The sequence below is a fragment of the Numida meleagris genome, chromosome 1 (assembly GCF_002078875.1).
Source record: "Numida meleagris isolate 19003 breed g44 Domestic line chromosome 1, NumMel1.0, whole genome shotgun sequence".
Lineage (NCBI taxonomy): Eukaryota > Metazoa > Chordata > Aves > Galliformes > Numididae > Numida > Numida meleagris.
Genome location: NC_034409.1, coordinates 50,547,548 through 50,567,411, shown reverse-complemented (window position 1 = coordinate 50,567,411; position 19,864 = coordinate 50,547,548). Strand labels below are relative to the sequence as shown.

At 44.3% G+C, this 19,864-nt stretch overlaps 1 protein-coding gene across 1 annotated transcript; it reads left to right on the top strand.

Moving 5' to 3' along the window:
- Positions 1,123-11,894, top strand: RBX1 (ring-box 1). The gene is made up of 5 exons (XM_021384459.1): positions 1,123-1,278; positions 3,342-3,420; positions 9,039-9,109; positions 10,410-10,495; positions 11,721-11,894. The coding sequence occupies exons 1-5, from the start codon at positions 1,162-1,164 to the stop codon at positions 11,731-11,733; spliced, it is 366 nt and encodes a 121-aa protein (XP_021240134.1). The 5' UTR covers positions 1,123-1,161; the 3' UTR covers positions 11,734-11,894.

The window sequence follows — 19,864 nt, the reverse complement described above, 5'->3', positions numbered from 1 at the left end:
GTAGCAGAAGATACACAGCTCAGCTTGTCTGTGGGGCTGGGAAGGGAGAAAGGATTGAAGAGCAAAGCAACCTCTTCCATTTGCATTTTCCTTCCAATTCCATCAGTGAGGGAGATTCCTCCCCCAACATAAAATAACTTCTCCCAAAAAACAACAGAAGGACTGAAAAGGAAAAAGACAATGACCAAAATGAAAGACAGTATTCTCGGAAGGTAATTGCACCAGAGTCACTAAGCTGTTGGTACCTTGCCTTTTGGAACAGCTTTTGACAAGGGGGAAAGGGAGTTTGTCTCATTTTAATTGGGACTAAGCATACCCAGAGCAGCTGTCATCTGTCACCTGCCCATCTCCCTGCCTTCTCAGCTTGGTAGTCTCCTTATTTCCCCCTCATGTCCTGGTAATTGGAAAAACGATCCATCCTTCAAAGCATCCCCAGTAATTCGGACCGGTACTGTATTACTTCTGAGGCCAATGTTCTCTCAAGCACAGAAATCCATGCTACTCCACACAGTTTGTTATCCTAGGTTGTGTTTTCCCCCACAGAACCTCTCAGTAAGGCTTAAGGCCTGCACTGCTCTATTCTTTTTGCTGCCTGACAATAAAGGCTGGTTTTACACCACATAATAAATCCGGGCCGCACAATTGCTGCTGCATGGCTGTTACCCACTGGCAGCCATCTCCCCACTGTAACATCAGCCGAGTTGGGAACACTGTAACATTATATTGTGATAATTTAAAGCGAAATGGATGTCAGCGTTTCTCTGACACACGTACACACCAGTTTACATTTTGTTAACGTCCAGAATGACTAGTGAGTTTAGGGTGCTATTACCATATAGATTTAAGGTTAAAATTAATGTTTTTATGTAAAGAAATCTTTCAAAATCTGTTTTAAACACCACAACAGCCCGCCGCCGCGCCTGCGCCCCTACTACGGGGCACCGACGGCGCTTCGCTGAGGGAACAAGCGGAGGCGACCCCGCCCTGCGCGGCGCCTTTAAGCGCCCTCCCACGTGACCGCACTCCCGGCCTTCCCCGGGCGCCGCGCTGCCGCCATCCCCGCACCTGTTGGTGACGGAGACGGTGGGGGAGGGGCGGGGCCTGGCGGGAGCCCCTCCTACGCCCACAGCTCACGCCTCCCTGCGTCCCTTTCCGCCGCGCATGCGCACAGAGCGGAACGGCCTATTCACGCATCCAAAAATGGCGGCCGCGATGGATGTGGACACCCCCAGCGGCACCAACAGCGGCGCCGGCAAGAAGCGCTTCGAAGTGAAGAAAGTGAGGCTCGCTGGCGTGGCGCGCTCTCCTGGCCAGACCCAGGGGGAGGAGGGAGGTCGGGAGCGGCCGGGTAGCTGCAAGCAGGTCGGGGCCGCGGGTGGCTTCCCGCTCCCCTCACGGAGCCGGGCGTCTGCTTCCGCACCGGTGCTGCCATATGAGGGGGCGGGGCTTTCAGAGTCTATTGGCGTATGTCCGGGCCAATGGGTGAGGCGGCTCCCCGCGCGTGTAGCGGAGGTTGGCCAATCGGGGGACGTCACTGCGCGGGCGGGAGGAGGGGGAGGGGTAGGGCGGGGCTAGTCCTGTCCGGGCCCCGCCGCCCTGAGTTGAGGGCAGGTCAGGCCGAGGTTTGCCGCTTCCTCCTCAGCCCTGGCTGCTCTGGCCCAGTTGTCCCAGCGGTCCCGTGTGTTGCGAAGGGCGCTCTGTAGGCCTTTGTGTGGCTGCTGCTTTTTGTATTCTACACAAGTCAGCTTGTAGGTGGTTAGCAAATGCTGTCTTGTCACCCTGGTTTTCTTTGCTTCCCCTGGACAACCATAGTATTGTTCTTTGGCCTATCGTTTCCAGTGTAGCTGCAAGCTGGATGGTGGTAAAAGGCCCCAAGTCCACTGCAGCAGGGCCCAGAGGTGGTGTCTGAGGCATGTGTGGCTCAGTACAGGCCTGTGGGTCCTAAGAGGGTTGGTGGGATTCAATACCCAAAGTGTGGTAGCCATAGAATCACAGAATCATTAAGGTTGGAAGGGACAACGAAGATCACCTAGTCCATCCCCACCATGCCCACTGACCATGTCCCTCAGTGCCACATCCACATGGTTCTGGAATACCTCCAGGGACGGTGACTGCACCACCTCCCTGGGCAGCCTGTGCCAGTGCAGCACTGCTCTTTCTAAGAAATTCTTCCTAATACCCAACCATGAGGGTGCTGAGAGCTTTACAGTAACTCCTTGGTGTGCGGATGGAGGCCCTGAGAGATGAAACCTCTGCCAGAAGGCTGGCTGGACTTGTTTGATGAGAAGGTCACTACTCACCCATTTCCTAAAATGTCTCGCAATATTATTGGTATTAATTTAAAAAAATGAAGTGGTACCACTTATCAACACTTGGGAGTCTGCTTTCATCCTTCAGAATTTGGAGCTCACAGGAAGCAAAAGAAGTGCTGAGATGTAAATGGAATAAAGTAGAGAAGATACACTGCCAATAAAATCATACTGAAACTGTGGAAAGAAACAAAATATTCAGGCTATTGTATAAAGTAGAAATGAAGGCTATCTGGCTTCCAATGTCATGATGAATTTGCCTTCGAATATTCGAAGCAATCTATCAGTTCTGTAAATTTACAAAAGAACTAATAATGGTGGGATGGTTTGGGTTTTTTTGGGTGAGGAGGAATAAAATGATGCTATGTTTTTCTGCATAGCTTGTGTCGAAGTCTCATTCTGAATTGGTTTTCTAAAGTTGTCATGGAATTTTCTAGCCTTCTACTGAAGTAGCAGTACAGAACAGATATCCCACTTTTCTTTCATTCATATTTTTAAGCAAAGTCTTTGAAAGGTTTGTTTGGAAGCACTTTCACATTTTTTTTTTCTCAGTGGAGGTGATTGATGAGTCAGTGAAGGGCAAAGTTAGAGGTGATTGTGGTTGTTGGCCCCAGCTGCTCTGAGGGATGATTACTAGGAGAACTGCTGCAAACAATGGAAATTACTCTTAAACAAAATGGCATCTGGACTAGCCCTTCTTCAAGGCACCATCCTTTCCATCAGAACTGAGGATGTGGCATAAGATGCATCCTTGTCTTGACCTTGTGGACATAGAAATGCAGATGTTTGCACTTGTATGACAAAAAAAAAAAAGAGAGAAACTGTAGGAAATATCTGTTATTTCTGAAACTAGAAAGAGACACTGGGTGCGAGAGGTATGTGAATTACTCTGGAGCTGTCAGGTGCTTGTTTTTTAATATCCCAACCTTTCCATTTCAGAAAGAAACAGGATCTTGAGGAAGAACAAGGATTTCCATGTGTTATAAATTGAATAAAATTTATATTTTTCTTTTTTTTCCCCTTTCTTTCTAGTGGAATGCAGTAGCTCTGTGGGCATGGGACATTGTGGTTGATAACTGTGCCATTTGCAGAAACCATATTATGGATCTATGTAAGTAAACGGTGGGGAAGAGTGCTGACAGTTTTGACGTGTACATGATGCACAGCTGAAACTTCCACTGTTCAGGGTGTATTTCAGCAAATTCAGTTTTTAGTTCAGAAGTAAGTCTTTCATTATGAATACTAAACTCTGTTTTATGTAACTCTGAAGTCCTGTAATCTGTTCTTGTGACCTTTGTCATCATCCTGGTTTTTACTCACCCTTTTCTTGTAAAGAATAGAATCACCTGGTACCACATCTGCAGAAGAGATGTTGTTGCTGAGTGTATTTTGAATGCAAAAAAAAAAAAGAGGAAACAAAGTAATAATACAGAGCCTATAGGAAGTGAAATTATTCAGGGTTGGCAGGTATTATTCACTGAGAGAGGCATTAGATTGTAAGGGTGGGGATGCTGCAGTAGGTATCAGCTTTTTGATGGCAACCTTTAGGAGGAAATCTTATTCTGCTTTCTGTGTCAGACTGACCAGAAAAGGTTCAGACCACTGAATTTTTGACTCCTCATTCCACAAAAGCTACCTTGCCTAAATTAGGGTTATAGTGTGGGGAATTTTATGGCCACCTGGAGAAACAATTGGTTGCTTACAATGAGAATAATCAAATCCTGAAACCAAACACCAAGTATTGCTAGTACTATTTCACATTTTTTTTTCTGTGTAGTCTCAACAGTCCAACTAACAAATATACTTACTATTTAGGAAAATGAAGTGATAGTAGGATTAAGTATAAAAAATTCTATTGTGAAATAGGTATCCATATATAAAGTCAGTGGCTTTAGTCCAGTTGAGGATTGGTAGTGAGAACAAAAACAATTTTTTTTTCTGAGAACTTTGACTGTATATTGTTGGCACAGTAACTGTCCATGTTCTTTCAGTGGTAAAATACAGAACACCTTTTAATATACCCCAGATAGGAAGTTGCCTGTATTACTAAAATGGGAGCATTGTGGTACCTCAAAAAGCAAGACCTTCAGTACCTGAGAAAGGCTAGTCGTGATTTCTTTGTGATAGCTTTGTTTCACTTTCTTTTTAGTAGCCCTTGGAAGTACTGCTAACGGTAACTTGCTGTCAGTGAGTCTATATGAAAATAAAAAAAATCAGGAAAAAAAAAAAAGAGAAAGCACACTGTACCAGACAGGGCTGAAACTGGATTAAGCAAGTTGACTTCTTTGCTTTGAGACAGATTTATTTCTATTTTGAGCCAGCTGCTGCCTGTCCATCCCTCACTTTATTCTTAATCATTGGAAAAGGAATGGTAACACTTAGGGCAAGCGGGTGAGAAGAGCGGTTGTGATGTGCTGAGGACCTTTGACGTAATGGTTTACAATTAAGAATCTCAACCTGTACCATCCCAAAGGTGGACAGTGACTACAACTTACTCTCTTAGGTTTATGATTTGCCTACTTGGTTTTTTTGGTATTTGAAATGTATAACAGATGGGTAAATGACGTTTTAAAGATTGGTTAGAACATAACTTACATCTATAGAATTTACAAATGTAATGAGCAAATACATACAACCCTGTAATTCAAGATAGTTAATGAAAACAAATGGGGTGCTGATGTGTTTCATTCTGTGAATCTGCCTCAAAATTAATACCACCTCTTATGGGAGATCAAATAGAGTTTTATATATTTGTTGGCTTTGATAAATGGCAAATAGGAAACGAGGATGAAGGGAAGATTTAGAGGAGCTGGAAGGAACGTGGACAGATGTTACATTCCAGTAGTGAATTTCCTCTGTCGGTTCTTTTTAAAATAAAAAAATAAACATAAATAAAGAATCCTGCCAGAACTGGGGTTGGCTGGGATTGAAATGGTATAGACATGTTAGGAAAAACATCAAAGGAAAAGGGCATGGGTAACTTAGTTCTTGTTTTGTTTTGCTTTTTGAGTTGCTCAAGCATAACACCTTATTAGTTAGGGCATAATCAATGTTATCAAAAGCCCAAACTGCAAATGATGGACCAAAATTGACAGTATACAGAGTAGAAGTGGAACCTAAATTGGTGTTCTGAGTTTAGCGTTGGCTCTGGATTTACTTACTTCCTTGTTACAGATCATTAATGATGTTAAGCAACATCTTAATTAGATTTTCAAACATAAGATGTGAAGTGATGGGAAATTGAGAAGAAATTACTAGATTGTGCAGGGAAGAACAACACAAGATTCAGTTTGATAAAATGCAGGGTATGAAAGTCTCCCTCTCCCAGCAATGAAGAGAAACCTTAAAAGGGAAAACATTATAAGAGTGATAAGTAACACCATCCACACTAATGGAAGATTGTTAACATTATGAAGTCAAGCATCCCAAAGTTAGGATATAACAATGTTAAGGTTTCGTGTGGTCCTGCTAATGCACATACATTACGACTTGGTTGCTAATAATAAGGACAAAGGATTCCCCTGGCCCTCGGTATGGCTCGTATTCAGCACATAGAAGGGATGAGTAGATTTTCAGTGGGTTTTGTTCTTTTCTGAAAGGACCCAAGCTGTATTTAGATCTTCCTTGTGCATTGTCCTTGATTTCTTAAAAGGTTTACTCTCTGGTGCGATCATTGCAGTGTGGCAAGTTTGGGGAATGTTAAGAACCACTATGATTCGTATAGTGGGTTATCTTCTCCATGGAATGTAGTACTGTAAGGTGACCAGTGTGCTTCGAACTGCATGAAATGTGCCATCGAATTAGTGGTCTCTTTCTTTGATAGTAAGATGGAAAGTATCAAATGTGGTATTCCAGTTTCGCAAAGATAGGCAAATTGGTTAGAATCCAAAGAAGAATCTCAGAGTGATTTGCAAGTTGGTTGGTTTTGGTTTTTTGAGAAGAATAGAAGAACAGAACTAAGTATATGAGGGTTGCTAAGTCATGTATATATAGTTTGCTAAGTCATGAGTAAGAGTGGAGAATGATAACTGTGCACAAATGTTTTGAGAGTGTGAAACTCAGAGTAAATACAGAGCGTCACATGAAGGGGTTATAAGTAGAAGGAATCGTGTGACTATACGATGGGAGGAACTTAGGGTAAATATTCAGATAATTGTTAAACTGAGAAAATGGCAAGGAGAAAGTTCTGAAAACCCTCTGAAGTTTGAAAAATCAAGAGCTCATTCTATATCATGGAGGTAACAAACATACTTTAGGTTTCCTAGCCTGGTTATTTGTTTTTTTTTCTGTCCCTGCTTTAATACAGTATGTGTGGTTAGCCAAGGTATGTATCTTTTGTTCTGTTCTTCCCAATAACTCAATATCCTCAGGGCGTAACTGCAGAAAGCACTGTGTAAAGCGAAAGGGAAACCCCTACCGTGATTACCCTTGCTTAAGCAGAAGCCATTTTGAAGAGCTCTGTCGTAAAATTCACTGGTGCAATGGGCTGTGACTTCAGCTGTATCTCCCTGAGTTGAAGTGTTTCCATTGCCTCATTCACATTTATTTACAGGTAGTTTGGGTTTCAGCTGTATCTGTCTGCTCTCTCTCTATCAAAAGCAAAGCAGAAGAAGAGTAGTTCAGCATTCCTCCAGTTACTCTCTGTCTCTTATCACTTCTTTTGAGGCAGCAGCCAGTAAATAGCTCATCTTTCTTCCACAGTCAGAATCACCAGCTTCCATTCTTCGAGAGATTGCTCGTTATTGTTGCATAGGTGATATGTTTGAAATTAGGCAACTGGTAGAACGGAAAGTGTCTCAGCTTTGGGAATGCCTGCTTTTGGCAGCTGAAGAAAGTAGTGTGAGCAGTAGCATCTGGCCTGTTTGATGAGGGAGTTAAATCTGGATGTCGTGTTGGGAGGGCCTTACATCACCACAGGAGAACTCCTCCTCAGCTATTTCTGCATAAGATCATCTGTTCTTTTAGGCTTTGGGGTCATCTTTTAACCTGTGCTTGCTGGTCAGCAAATAGTGCTGACTAGCATGGAAAGAGGTTAAGAAACAAAGTAAGTATATTGTGTACTGCATTATTTTCCTGGCTTTCACAGATTTCCTCGGTTAAAGTTTGAGTAACAGTTGAATTTTCTTGCTCTTTCTTCCACTACTTATCTTCTCACCATTTTCCTATTAACTTACAGATTATTGTGGCAGATATTTCAACTAAAACTATACGCCCCAGGATACTCAGTGATACCATGAGTCTATGCTGTGTTAACAGAAGATTGTTGTAGCAATACTGAGCAGCAAATTTTAACAAATGCGCCTTTCTCCAAAATGATTGAAGCTCTTCAAGGTCCTTGAGCATCTTCCCTTTTCTTAATCAGATTTATTTCTATTGCTAAATGCACTGAAGACTTAAGGAATTAAGACATCAGACTCTTCAGCTGTATTGGATTTTGTTCTCTTCTCTGGGCAGGCCAAGGACTGAGCTTTGGACTTCTTGCTTTTGCACATCATATCTTGATGTAAAACACATAATACAGGTTCATTCCAACGATGCACAACAGTTGTTGCTAATGAGTTTCTTTTTACCTCCATCTTGTTTTAAATGATTTCCTGTGGCTGAGGTCAGCCAGTCTCCTTCACATCTCGTGAAAAATTGGCTTTTCTTATTTTGTTCGCCTCAACACCTGAAAGAGTGTGGAAAATGGAGGAAAGGATGAATAGGATAGGAAAAAGTAAAGATCACATACTTCAGCTAAATGCATGGGCTTGAAAGTTATTAATCCTTCATTTGTGAATCAAACAGAGAACTGGAAGCTGATCATCTATCAGCATGTCTTCTTAAACCATTTGGGTTTGACCTTTAGAGGAAGTATCCTTTAGCAGGAAGCTGGATTACAATATTGGTCACGTAGGTTTGTGTGGCTGACTGAAGAAGGTGGAAATGTCTTTTTGTCCTTCTGAAGTGTCGTCTTGAGCTGGAGTAGAAGTGAATTGCTTGGGCTCTAGAATGGAGAATCCAATTGTTGGATTTATTTTCCCAGAGCTGTTCTTCCTTCCTCCTTCATGCTCTCAGGCATACCAGCTGACACAAAAACTTAAAACCCAACTCAGAACCATAAATAATCTTTATCCTTTTGGGATCATCCCTGGTACTGAGATTGCAGGTATAAAAAGTTCAAAATATCCATTTCAAACTTATTTTTTCTACTAGGTATTTTTAGGGTGTACTTACTTGTCACAAGGAGAGAGGAAAACCCCATCATTATGTGAGCTAATTAATTTGTAGATAGAACTGACGAATGTCTGACAAGACAATTAATTTATATTTAGAGAAGCCAGGGTAAGAAATCTAAGTGAACTTTTCATCAAGGCTGTGCTATTGCAACTGATTGTCAGGATGGATGCATTAAAACACAAGAGAACAAATGAAAAGTATTTATCCTTAAAATACGGAAAACAGACACATGTCACTGATAGATGGGCTAACTATTCATGCTGTCTGGAACTTTGGAATACTAAACATTTAGAGGAAGAAGGACAGTGGGATGAAATATATTTTAATCTGATATTTTTAGAAAAGCAGTACACATGAAACCAATGGCTCTTGACACTTTCTGATGTAATAAATGCAGCGAAACAAAGAGCTTCCCCCACCTCAACTTATTATAATGAAGAAATGTACCAGTTGGTATTGCATCTACATTTTCTACTCCTGCATATGTGTGTTTAATCTTTGTTTTTACAGGCATAGAATGTCAAGCAAACCAAGCATCGGCTACATCTGAGGAGTGCACGGTTGCATGGGGTGTCTGCAATGTAAGGGAAACGCTGATTGCTGAGTATATGTGCAGTGATGTTACCCTCTTTTTCGTGACCGGGGATAGATTGTTCTGAAAATATTTCAGATAATCTACTGGGAAACAAAACAAAACAACACACTGTTTGAATTACATCTGTTTAGTAGCATGTATAAAGGAGAGAGGAAAAATAACAGGATTGGAAGGTGGATGGGTATATGTAAAAGACAAGGGAGGAAGATGAGCCGTTACCTGTATATTTTGGAAGCATAATAGATGTTTAATTTGGAGCAGAATTTTCCCAATCAAGATTCTGCCTCGCAGCTATGCTTTTTTTTTTATCTGTCCCCAGATAATAGGATTACTTGGATGGCAGCATGCTTGATTTGTCCTTATGCAGGCTGATTCAAGGAGTCCATGTGGAGTAGCTAGGTGGTTTGCTTTCCCTTCTGAAAGAAGATGAAATCGGCTCTAGTGTATAATCTCCACTTGCTCTCCATGTGTTGCCCTATGCACTCCTTCACACATGGTCCCACTGGCATGTAAACTCAAACTTGCATACATCTGAGCTAGCCTGGACCTGAGCTGGAAGACCTAATTTTCCATAATGGGATAATAACTGCCTGTTCCTTCACCCCATCCTCACTGTGCTGTGGGATCAAGTTACAGTGAGATAATACTGGAGTAAGATTGTAAATGTTGCAGTTCTCTCTGTGAAAGAGGAGAGTGATTTTTTTCACCACGTGAGAATATGCTAGTGTCAAAATGAAGATTTCTGTGTGCAAGAGATAGCGCAAGTAGAACCTTGTTTTTAAGTAGCTGTTTAGGGTATGGAAGAGAGTGCCTGTACTACACACGTAAATAGAGATTTTTCTAATTTTGCAAGTTCATTTTTACTCAAGCGTTAGCTTGTCCAGAAGATTGGCAGAAGGCTTCAGCATATATACATATGTGCAGTCCTTGCTACTCGCTGTGAAATCTTCTTTGTTTTCTTTCTGATTATGCTTCTTATCAGCATCTGCTCTGCCAATTTTAGCAGCTGCTAAACTCTCCATTCTCTCCTTCATCAGAAGTCAGTTGCTTGCCACTGCGTGTACTGTGGAACGGGCACCCTGCTGCCATTTCCCTCACGCTCCGTTCCTCTCTGAAAATGTAGATCAGTTCCTTGGTGTTTACCAGTGAGCTGCATGATCAGTCCTCCCCACCTTTGCCTGCAAACGCTTGCTCTGTTCTTATCCCGATGCTTTGTGTGGTAATTTTTACATTGGGATACGTTTGTGTGTTCTGAAGTATGATGTGATCTGGACTTTCTCTTCCAGCATGCTTTCCACTTCCACTGCATCTCTCGCTGGCTCAAAACTCGCCAAGTATGCCCACTGGACAACAGGGAATGGGAGTTCCAAAAGTAGGTATCCCGCGCAGATTTCAAGATGAAAAATCCAGGTGTCTTTCTGCTGATAGAAATGAATGATATCAGCTATGTGGATGCTCTCACATTTGTGGTCTCACATAGTTGCTGCTGGGAAAGGTGTTTTTTTTTCCTCCACCTCACTGTTTGATCTCACTTCCCTTAATGACCCGGTGCAAAGTGAGCTCTGAAGGAAGCCTGGGTAGTTGTGGTAGATGTGGAAGTTGTTAAAAGGTACTGGTTTCTATTGACATTCTCTCTAGAGAGCAGAAAAATGGAATTAACTGAAAGTGGAGCCTTGGGTGAGTGCTGTACTGCCCCATGAGCTGTTTGGGTTTAGAAAATGACATGAATTATGTTGCTTGTGTTCCAAAGCACTTATACAGAGGTGCCAGAAGTCTTACTCTCTGTATTGTGATGATTTGTTTTGTAATTCTAATATGATCAAAGATGCATACAGCTGATTTCCTAGTATACTGAAAATAGATGTCCACATAGCCTTTGTCACAGTCTTGACACATTTATTCTTAATTTAAACATTCTTTTTTGTTTTGCTTTGTGTTCTTCAAAGTTGTGTTATTAAAATAAGAATGGGAGGTAAAGGGTTGTGGTTTTGAGGGGTAAATGTACATTGACAGTAGTTAGGAGGTTTGTCACTTGCTTGATTTTGCACAGTTTACCCCTTAATCTTTTCTGAACTGTGAATTCACCCTCCTTTTTTCTTTCCACCTTTTTAAAAGCATATTAATTCTAACCAGAGTTTTGATATTAAGATGTTTTAGTGAACACCTCATGAAAACCTGGTCCATGTTGCCTGGCTAGTGGCTGATGTTGCATGGGCAGCATTACGAGCAACAAGGACGTGAATGAATATCTTCTGATGAGTGCCCACTGATATGTCTGGGGATGTCACGGGCTTTGGCCTCATTTGCACTTGGGGTATATGTGAAGTGGGATTCAGGGCAAAAGATGAGGATACCAAAGGCCTCTTGCTTATGAAATCCTGGGGAAGCGTGAGTGGTCTCCCATCTAACTAGTGTCCAGATAGACTTTTGGGGGAAGTGAAGAGTGGAGAACTTCCTGAGGCTTTCATAGCACAGCATTTCACCTTCATCTGGTTTTACATGCAGATTGGTTTGTGATAGAATGAGACTGAGTCTGTCCAAATCAGTGCTAGTGTTAAGCATATTTTTTAAGCATTAATGTATTTTTGTGTTTGCAGGTATGGACACTAGAGAGATGGTCCCTGTACTTCATATGTTGTCAGCCTCCGTTGTTTGTGTCAGTATGGGTTTGTCTTAGCAAGTTGACAAATCAGTAATGTATACACTCTGCTTTAATCTTAATTTTGCCCTCTTGTGTACCACTGAATAAAATCTTGCTGGAGCTCCCCATCTCAGATCTTGTCTTTCTTTCATGAGCGGTAAGTTGATGAATGAGAAGAGAATTATCTGTAGACTGGAGACTTAAACCAGGCAGCTCTTAAGCCGGACAGCTCTTCTTGTCAGCATGCCCAGGTTTTGGCTGCAGGTTTGGTCTGACTGCCACATGACTGAGAACCACGCCTCTGGCTCACAGCGGTCATCATTAAGCTCCTTCACGGAGTGCAGTGGACACAAGACATGGCCCCAGCTAAGTGCAGTTTATGCAGGTAGCATTTCATGTGGACATGCTTTCTTGCAGCTCAGTTGAAACAATGATTTGTATGGTTAGTGGTTAGTGTCATTATTAGAAACTACTCTGTATCGCTTCTGCTCTTTAGTTTGACTAAACCAGCTCCCCTATGGAGGAAAATTTCATTACCTGTTCACAGTTCCATGCATTTAGCTTTGCAGACATTAACTAAATGTTAGATTTTATCAGTGGTCATAAAACATTTCCATGTGTCAGGTGAAAGTACACTTGGGAAATTCATCTGCAAGATTGACTGCAGAGCTGGAAATGAGCAGTGTATGAACAAATTCACTCTGTGCTGGCTTTCAGCTGGTATTATCTCGGTTGAAGCCTACCCGTAGTTCTTACTGGCCAGATGTTGTTACTCTGAAAACTACTTCATATTTCATTTGGTACCTGCTGTGCTGAATGGTATCCTCCCTGCATCAAAATTTGGTCCCTATGTTGATAGCCTTGGCAGATGCCGGGAGCCTGAACAAGGTCAGAGCAATTCTTCCTGCTACTGAAGGTCATGGCACTTCATGGTGGAGCCGGTAATATTCTCGCGTTAGTTGTTCATGACATTACCTTTCCATCAACACATTTTTCCTAGTTGTTGAGGATGGGAAATTTGATAGCTGGTGTTAAACATTAATGTAGCATTGTGGTAGGAAATAAAAATGGTCATAGCCAGGTTAAATACCATTCCCTGGAGTGTGAACTCCCCTCTGAATGCCCTGTGCATCAGTCTGAATGTCAGATATCTCTCGTTATGACAGGCCATTTTGATTAGAGTTGGGTTTCTCAGGACCTGGAACCCAGGTGCTCGCTGATCAGGGAATGTACTTCCTCAAGATCTTTGCTTTGGGTCCAGTCACATCATCTTGGTTTGTCCGCCTTTACCACTGCCCTGAGTGTATTTTCTTGGCTGGAAACAGACACCCTGAGTGCAGGCATTTCCCTCTGCTCTGTGGCTTTTCAGTGCTGCTGGTCAAAACACCTCTGCCGCTGGTTCCCCTACAGCGCAGGCTTGTTCTCTGTGGCGACCCAAGGCACAGCACGTGGCTGCATGGTTTTCAGCAGTGGCATAAAGTGAAGGTAAGAGGTATCTAATATATCCAAATAGGGCAGATGGCAATTTTGGCATTTCTGTTACCTCCTGCAGAAATCTGGGGAAGGGATAGGTTTGTGATTGCTTTGGGTGGCACTGTGCACGTAGCTCATGTGGGGGAACCTTGAGAGCTGCTCCAGCTGCACTGTGACGGTGGAATCCCAACGGCACATGCAATAGTGTGGCCTGGAGAAGAAACCTCAAATGCATTTTAACATTTTAATGCAATTAACAACAGCTGATTCTGGAAAGGATCTATCTGGGCATGGAGACACATCACGGCCTGCTCTCCTGCTGGATTTACCCATTCCCAGACCTGCAGCAGCATGAAGTTTGTCTGTTCACAACTACAAGCGTGTTAGCAGTGTAGGTATCACGACTCCACTGGCACTGCAGAGCTGCGTGGCCATGGCCCATCTGGATTTTCTGCTCATTGGAACATGTGTTTTCAGTCGATCTGCTGTGGGTGGATGACTCTAGATCATTCAGCACATTGGTGGTGCCTTTGAGAACATGTCCTCTTCTGGCTGTGTGCCTTCCTTGGTTGGTCTTGTCTCCTCTTTGTCTTCTGCTGCTGCATCTCAAGTGGGTGCTGATGGACATTAAGGGAGGGTTTCTCCAGAGCACAGCCTGCTCAATATCCATCTCATCCCCTCTTCCTCTTCCATGTCCTAAAAGAGATCAGCTACAGCGCAAAGCAAAACAGGCATTCGGCTCCATCTGTGTGTTGAGGGAGGTGACATTTCTTTGGAGCGTTCTTTTCATCCTGGTCATATTAGATACATCAGAATGAGTCATGTTGACATTTTACACATGAAACATTATGATTTTTTAATGCAAAACATGGGATTATTTTTGATGTTTTGGATTCCTCCCCTGCCTGAACTTCAGTATTGTGGCTTTTTTGATGGGTGTCTGTTCACCACGACACAGCTTGCAGCTGCAGCCCTTTCTGCAAAACTGAGTTCAGATCTGTGCAATTCCAGCGTGTAAGTCACTGCATTTCTCACACAGAACAAACCCTTCCCTTGTGTTTGGATTTGGGGATGAGACCTGGAACCTCTCTGCTACACAGCAGGCAAATGGCACCCACCTCCCTGCCGGCCCCCACCTCAGTGCAGAACGAGGTGCAAAGGGAGGGATGCTGCGCCCTTCTCCAGGCATGCTGGGAACACAGAGGAGGAGGTTTATGACAGATCTTGTTGTGTTTGTGCAAGAGATTTTTGAAAGGGCTGAGGTCAGTGTGAATCCAACCTGAAGGTCTGGGAACTGCCTCCAAAACCTGATACTGACACCCGGAGGTGCTGATGGAGAAGAATCGAGTCCATCCTTATTCTGCTCCCAAACTTAGGAGCATCTCCCTCAAAAATTGCTTTTACCATTTCTGCAACCACCAGGCTCACGCTACTTCTCCGCCCTGGGCTGCCACCAGCTCCAGCATCTCACTCCATGGCCAGTCCCATTCATTGCTGGGGGCCTCCAGGGGAGAGGATGAGAGAGGGACGCAGCAAATCCCCAACATCCCACGCAGCAGCAGCAGCATTTGTGCTGGAAACCAACATCCGAGCTGCAACCACTCCTCGTTTTGAGGCTGTTTCCTCAGCCCGATGCTGTAGGTCGCACTGGTGGAGCAGAGCCATGGGTGATGACAGCAGCCTCTTTATATCCAGGACTGCTGCCGCTGATGAACCATCGACTGAAGCACTAAAAGCAGCTCCTGCAAAATCATGTGGCCTCATTTCCTTCCTCTTCTCCCACTTGTCTCTCCCAGGGTCAGCATGCAATTTTGGGCTCATTCCCTAGGGATGATGTGCAGGACGCAGCCCGTCAGGTCTGCGTTGCTCCTCCGAGTTTGGCATATAGAGCTGATACTCCTGGGCAAAGAGAGTGACCTCTGACTATCTCCTTTCTGCCGGCTATAAATCACATTAGAGTATATCAAAGCCTTGGGCTGTCAGCGCTACCTAGATGTAAATACTGTAATTATCCTAAGTAAAATTAACAGTTTATCAGACTTCCTGTGTTGAATCTTTTTATTACAGGCTTTTTTCTTTTTGGATTTTTTTTTTCCATCACAAATTTGATTTGCCACAGACTTTATAGACGCTGGGTAATAAATCTCTGATTTCCGTACACTACCTGACATTGTGAGCAGCTAACTGACCGCCTCTCAGAGGTTTGTTTTGCAGAGGAGATGGCCCACCTGTGCAGTCTGTGTAGGCATGGCACTCTGACTTACAAGTGGTGGGTGAAAAAGAGGGGCTGTGTTCCCCTTATCAGAATCACAGAACGGTTGGGTTGGAAGGGACCTCAAAGCCCACTCAGTCCCAGCCTGTGCCATGGGCAGGGCTGCCACCCACCAGCTCAGGCTGCACAGGGCCCCATCCAACCTGGCCTTGAACCTCCAGGGATGGGGCACCCACAGCTTCTTGGGGCCAGCTGAGCTTCAGGAGTGAGCCTTTCCTTGCACACAGCTCTGCACTTCGGTACGAAGCAAGCAGTGTTATTGCAGGGCCTAGAGCTGCGGGTTGGTCTCTTGTTTTTCCTTCCTTCCCTCTCAGCCTGCTCTGTGCGTTTCCAGCAGCTCCTCTCCTCCTGAAGGTGATTCAGAAAATGAAACATGACAAAACAAAACTCACCCTAATAGCCTGCCTTGGCCGAGACAAACTAGGGATATAGCTCTGTTATTATCATGAGCTGGAATGCAAAGCTATGTTCTTCATTAGCAGGAATGACAACAAAATAACAACCCATAATGTTGGCAAGGGCAGAGCCAGAACTAAAATATTGCATCCAAAATAGAAGAACTGGAATAAATTCCTTGACAGAGTCCTAAAGTATTTCTTTTCTTCCGTCTCAGAAAGCTACAGCAGTTGTGAGAGGCTCCTTGAGAGGGGCAGCATTAGGCGGCATCTGACTGCAGAGCGCTGGGCTGCTGCTTCCCACATCCCAGGAGATGCCACCGGGCAGAGCCAGGCAGCACTGAACACTGATATTTTCCTGACATGTGAGTGCTTAAAAGCTGGAGGCTGAGCAAGGATGGAGATGAAACCACCAACTAAGGATGGTCTACACTGAGAGCAAACCACAAATCTGGAACTAGGACTGTTTCTGAGCCTGTGTTTTCATTCCTGACCACTGTAAAAGCTGAGCTGAGCAGTTGCAGGTGGAGTAAGGTAAGAGTAGGCTGAATTCCTTATCACAGGGCTAACGTAACTGGAGCACAAGTCTGATGGGGAGCAGCTGAGGGAACAGGGGTTGTTCAGTCTGGAGAAGAGGAGCTCAGGGGAGACCTCATCGCTCTCTGTAACAACCTGAAAGGAGGTTGTGGGGAGGAGGGGATCAGCCTCTGCTTTCAGGTAACAGCAATAGGATGGCATCAATTTGCACCAGGTGAGGTTCATGTTGGATGTTAGAAACAATTTCTTCTCAGAAGGAGCGGTGCTGCGCTGGCACAGGAGGTGGTGGGATCACCGTCCCTGCAGGTGTTCAAGAGAAGAGTAGATGTTGCACTGAGGGATGTGGTCTAGAGCGGTCACAGGCATGGGCTAACGATTGGACTTGATGATCTTAGTGGTCTTTCCCACCTTAACAATTCCATGGTTCTACAATTATTCATAACTTCTTTCAAGGAGACAGCATTCCCCAGCTGGATGTGGAGTGGCTCCTCCACATCCAGTGAGTGTGCAGGTGTCACCTTCTCTAGAGAGGAGATTTCACAAGGAAGTACAAAACATGAGGACAGAAATGAGAAAGATCTGCTATAAAATCTGCTTGTCTTTGAAAGAGGAGTAGTGTTTACCTGCTCCTAACAGCACAACGTCCTTTGATTTTGTTCCAAATTTTCCATCTGTCTTGGGCTATCTTTGCATCTTAAGTATAGAATCATAGAAGGTTGGAAAAGTTAACTAAGATCATCTAGTCCAACCATCAGCCCATCTAGTACAGCCAGTTGTCCCTAAATCCCCTGTGAACAGACCTGAAAGCAGCATTTTCTGTACCTCCAACGTCTAAAATGTCTTCTTGTTCTTCCTCAGTCCAGTAGGGAAATCTTTGCCTAGCCCTTTGCACAGCCCCCAACACAATGAGCCCCCCAGTACGATGGATAATTTCCATAATTTGTTTCTCTCCAGACCTCTGCTTTGGGTCCAGGTGCAGTATGATCCAGGCAGAAGTCACTGCCTGAAGAAGACAAGGTAATGGACACATACCAGAATGGATGTGCCTTGAGATATTTAATCCAAAGTGTGTCTGCACATTGAATGGTGGTCAAAGGAGCAGCAGGAATGGAAATAGGCAACAAGGCCTTGGTCTGCCTTCTTGAAAATATTGTGCACAGCAAGGTGAGCTAGAATCTCAGAACACCCATGTTTTCTTGTTCTAACTCTGTAGTCTCTTCTTTTGGTCGGCTTTCCCATGGAAAGTGACAAGAACAACCCCAGAAGCACAAGGTTAGAGATGGTTACTGAAAGCCCACTGTGCACTGTGCAGCGCAAACGTTTCTGTTATCTGTGGTAAACATGTGGTAATCAGCTGGTGTTCGTGTGCGTTTGGGTTGCTTTCTAATGTGGATGATTAAAAAAAAAAATTCAGTCTTCAGTGACTACATATTAGAAAGAGGAGATAAGGCAGGAAAGTTTCTACACAGAGTCACAGTGAAACCAAAGCAATTCATCTGTGACTTCCTATCCAGAGCTGCATCCTGGACAGCCCCTTCCCTTTATGGCATAACTGTGTCAGTGGACAAAAGAGCCATATGATATCATCCGTATGGACTTCAGTAAGTCCTTTGACATGGTACTCTGCAACATCCTCCTCTCCAAATCTGGAAGATATGGATTTGGTGGGTGATCTGTTCGATGGACAAGGAACTGGCTGTGAGACCATACCCAAAGAGTGGTGGTCAATGGCTGTGTCTGGATGGAGTTCAGTGACAAGTGACCCCTCACGGGTCAGTACTGGGATCAATGCTCTTTAATATCTTCATCAGTTACAACAACAGTGGGATTGAGTGCACCCTCAGCAAGTTTGCAGATTACACCAAGATGAGTGGTGCAGTCAACACACCTGAGAGGTGGGATGCCATCCAGAGAGACCTAGACAGGCTGAGCAGTGGCCTGAGAGAACCTCATGAGGTTCAACGAAGCCAAGTGCAAGGTCTGCACGTGGGTTGTGGCATCTCCCACTACCAGCACAAGCTGGGGGATGTAAGGATGGAGCACAGCCCTGACAAAAAGGACTTAGAGGTATTGGTGGATGGCAGCTGGACATGAGCCAGCAGTGTGCCCTCACAGCCCTGGAAGGCACCTGTATCCTGGGCTGCATCCAAAGGAGTGTGGTCAGCAGGGAGAGGGAGGTGATCCTGCCCCTCTGCTCTGTGCTGGTGAGACCTCACTTGGAGTACTGTGTCCAGATGCGGAGTCCTCAGCACAGGAAGAGACATGGACTTGTTGGAGTCCATCCAGAGGAGGGCTGCAAAAATAATCCAAGGGATGGAACACCTCTCCTACATGGACAGGCTGAGAGAGCTGGGGCTGTTCAGCCTGGAGAAGAGAAGGCTCTGGGGAGACCTGAGAGTGGCCTTTCAGTATCTAAAGGGGGACATACAGAAGGAAGGGGACAGACTCTTCAGCAGTTTTTTGGGCTAGGACAAAGGGAAATGGTTTCAAACTGAAAGAGGGGAGATTTGGACTGGATGTGTGGAAAAAGCTTTTCTTTCTCCCCAAAATTTGCTAGGTTTTCTCATGGATTACCCAGAATATAGGAGAGATTGATGCTGTGAGCCCATTCTCTTCTTCTCCTCGCACGGTGTCAGAAACACAAACTAAATGAATTGCAGGAACATCAGGCACCAGAGGAAAAGAAATTCAAAGCCTTGTAGTGCAATTTGCAGTGTTTTATGTTCTCTGGGGTTTTCAATTGTAGCATCTCTGCATCCCAGTTTTAGTTGCACAGAATTTAAAGCCCATTTTCATTTTGCTCATTCCACAGTGTGTTTGACTTTTGCAAAATCATCCACAGGCCTCCACGTATTGGTGTCCCTTGAAGCTGGGGTGAGAGCAAAGATCATTCCAACCTGAAATTATTTGTGTCCTTGGTTTACAAAGAAGCTATGAGCTTTTCCTTCCTTCATCCCCTCTGGTGCTGGGTGAACACATCCATCTGTGCCAATCCCCCTGCTCCTGGAGCCCGATTTTCCTCCTGGTGCCACACTGAGGCCATCACAACGGGCACGGAAACACTGAGATTGCTGCCACCTTGACATGCTCATCCCTGGGGCATTCAGAGTAGGTGACTGAGGTAGTGCCATGGCATGGCTTAGAGCTATAGAGGCAACCAGAATGCTCTGCTAAAGGCTTCCAGGTGCATCATGCCCTGGAAAATTAATGAATCTACCAACATTTTAGGCAATCAAACATCTTAAAACAAATGATGCTGAATGTTCTCAGTAGAAAGTGGTCGAACTTGGTGATCCTAAAGGTCTTTTCCAACCTAATGTTTCTGTGATTCCAAGATCTTTTCCATAGGAATAACTTCAACTTACAGCAGATCAGAGCCTGGACTTACCAGTTCTTGGGGTCTTGTGGGAAGAACCCCTGGAA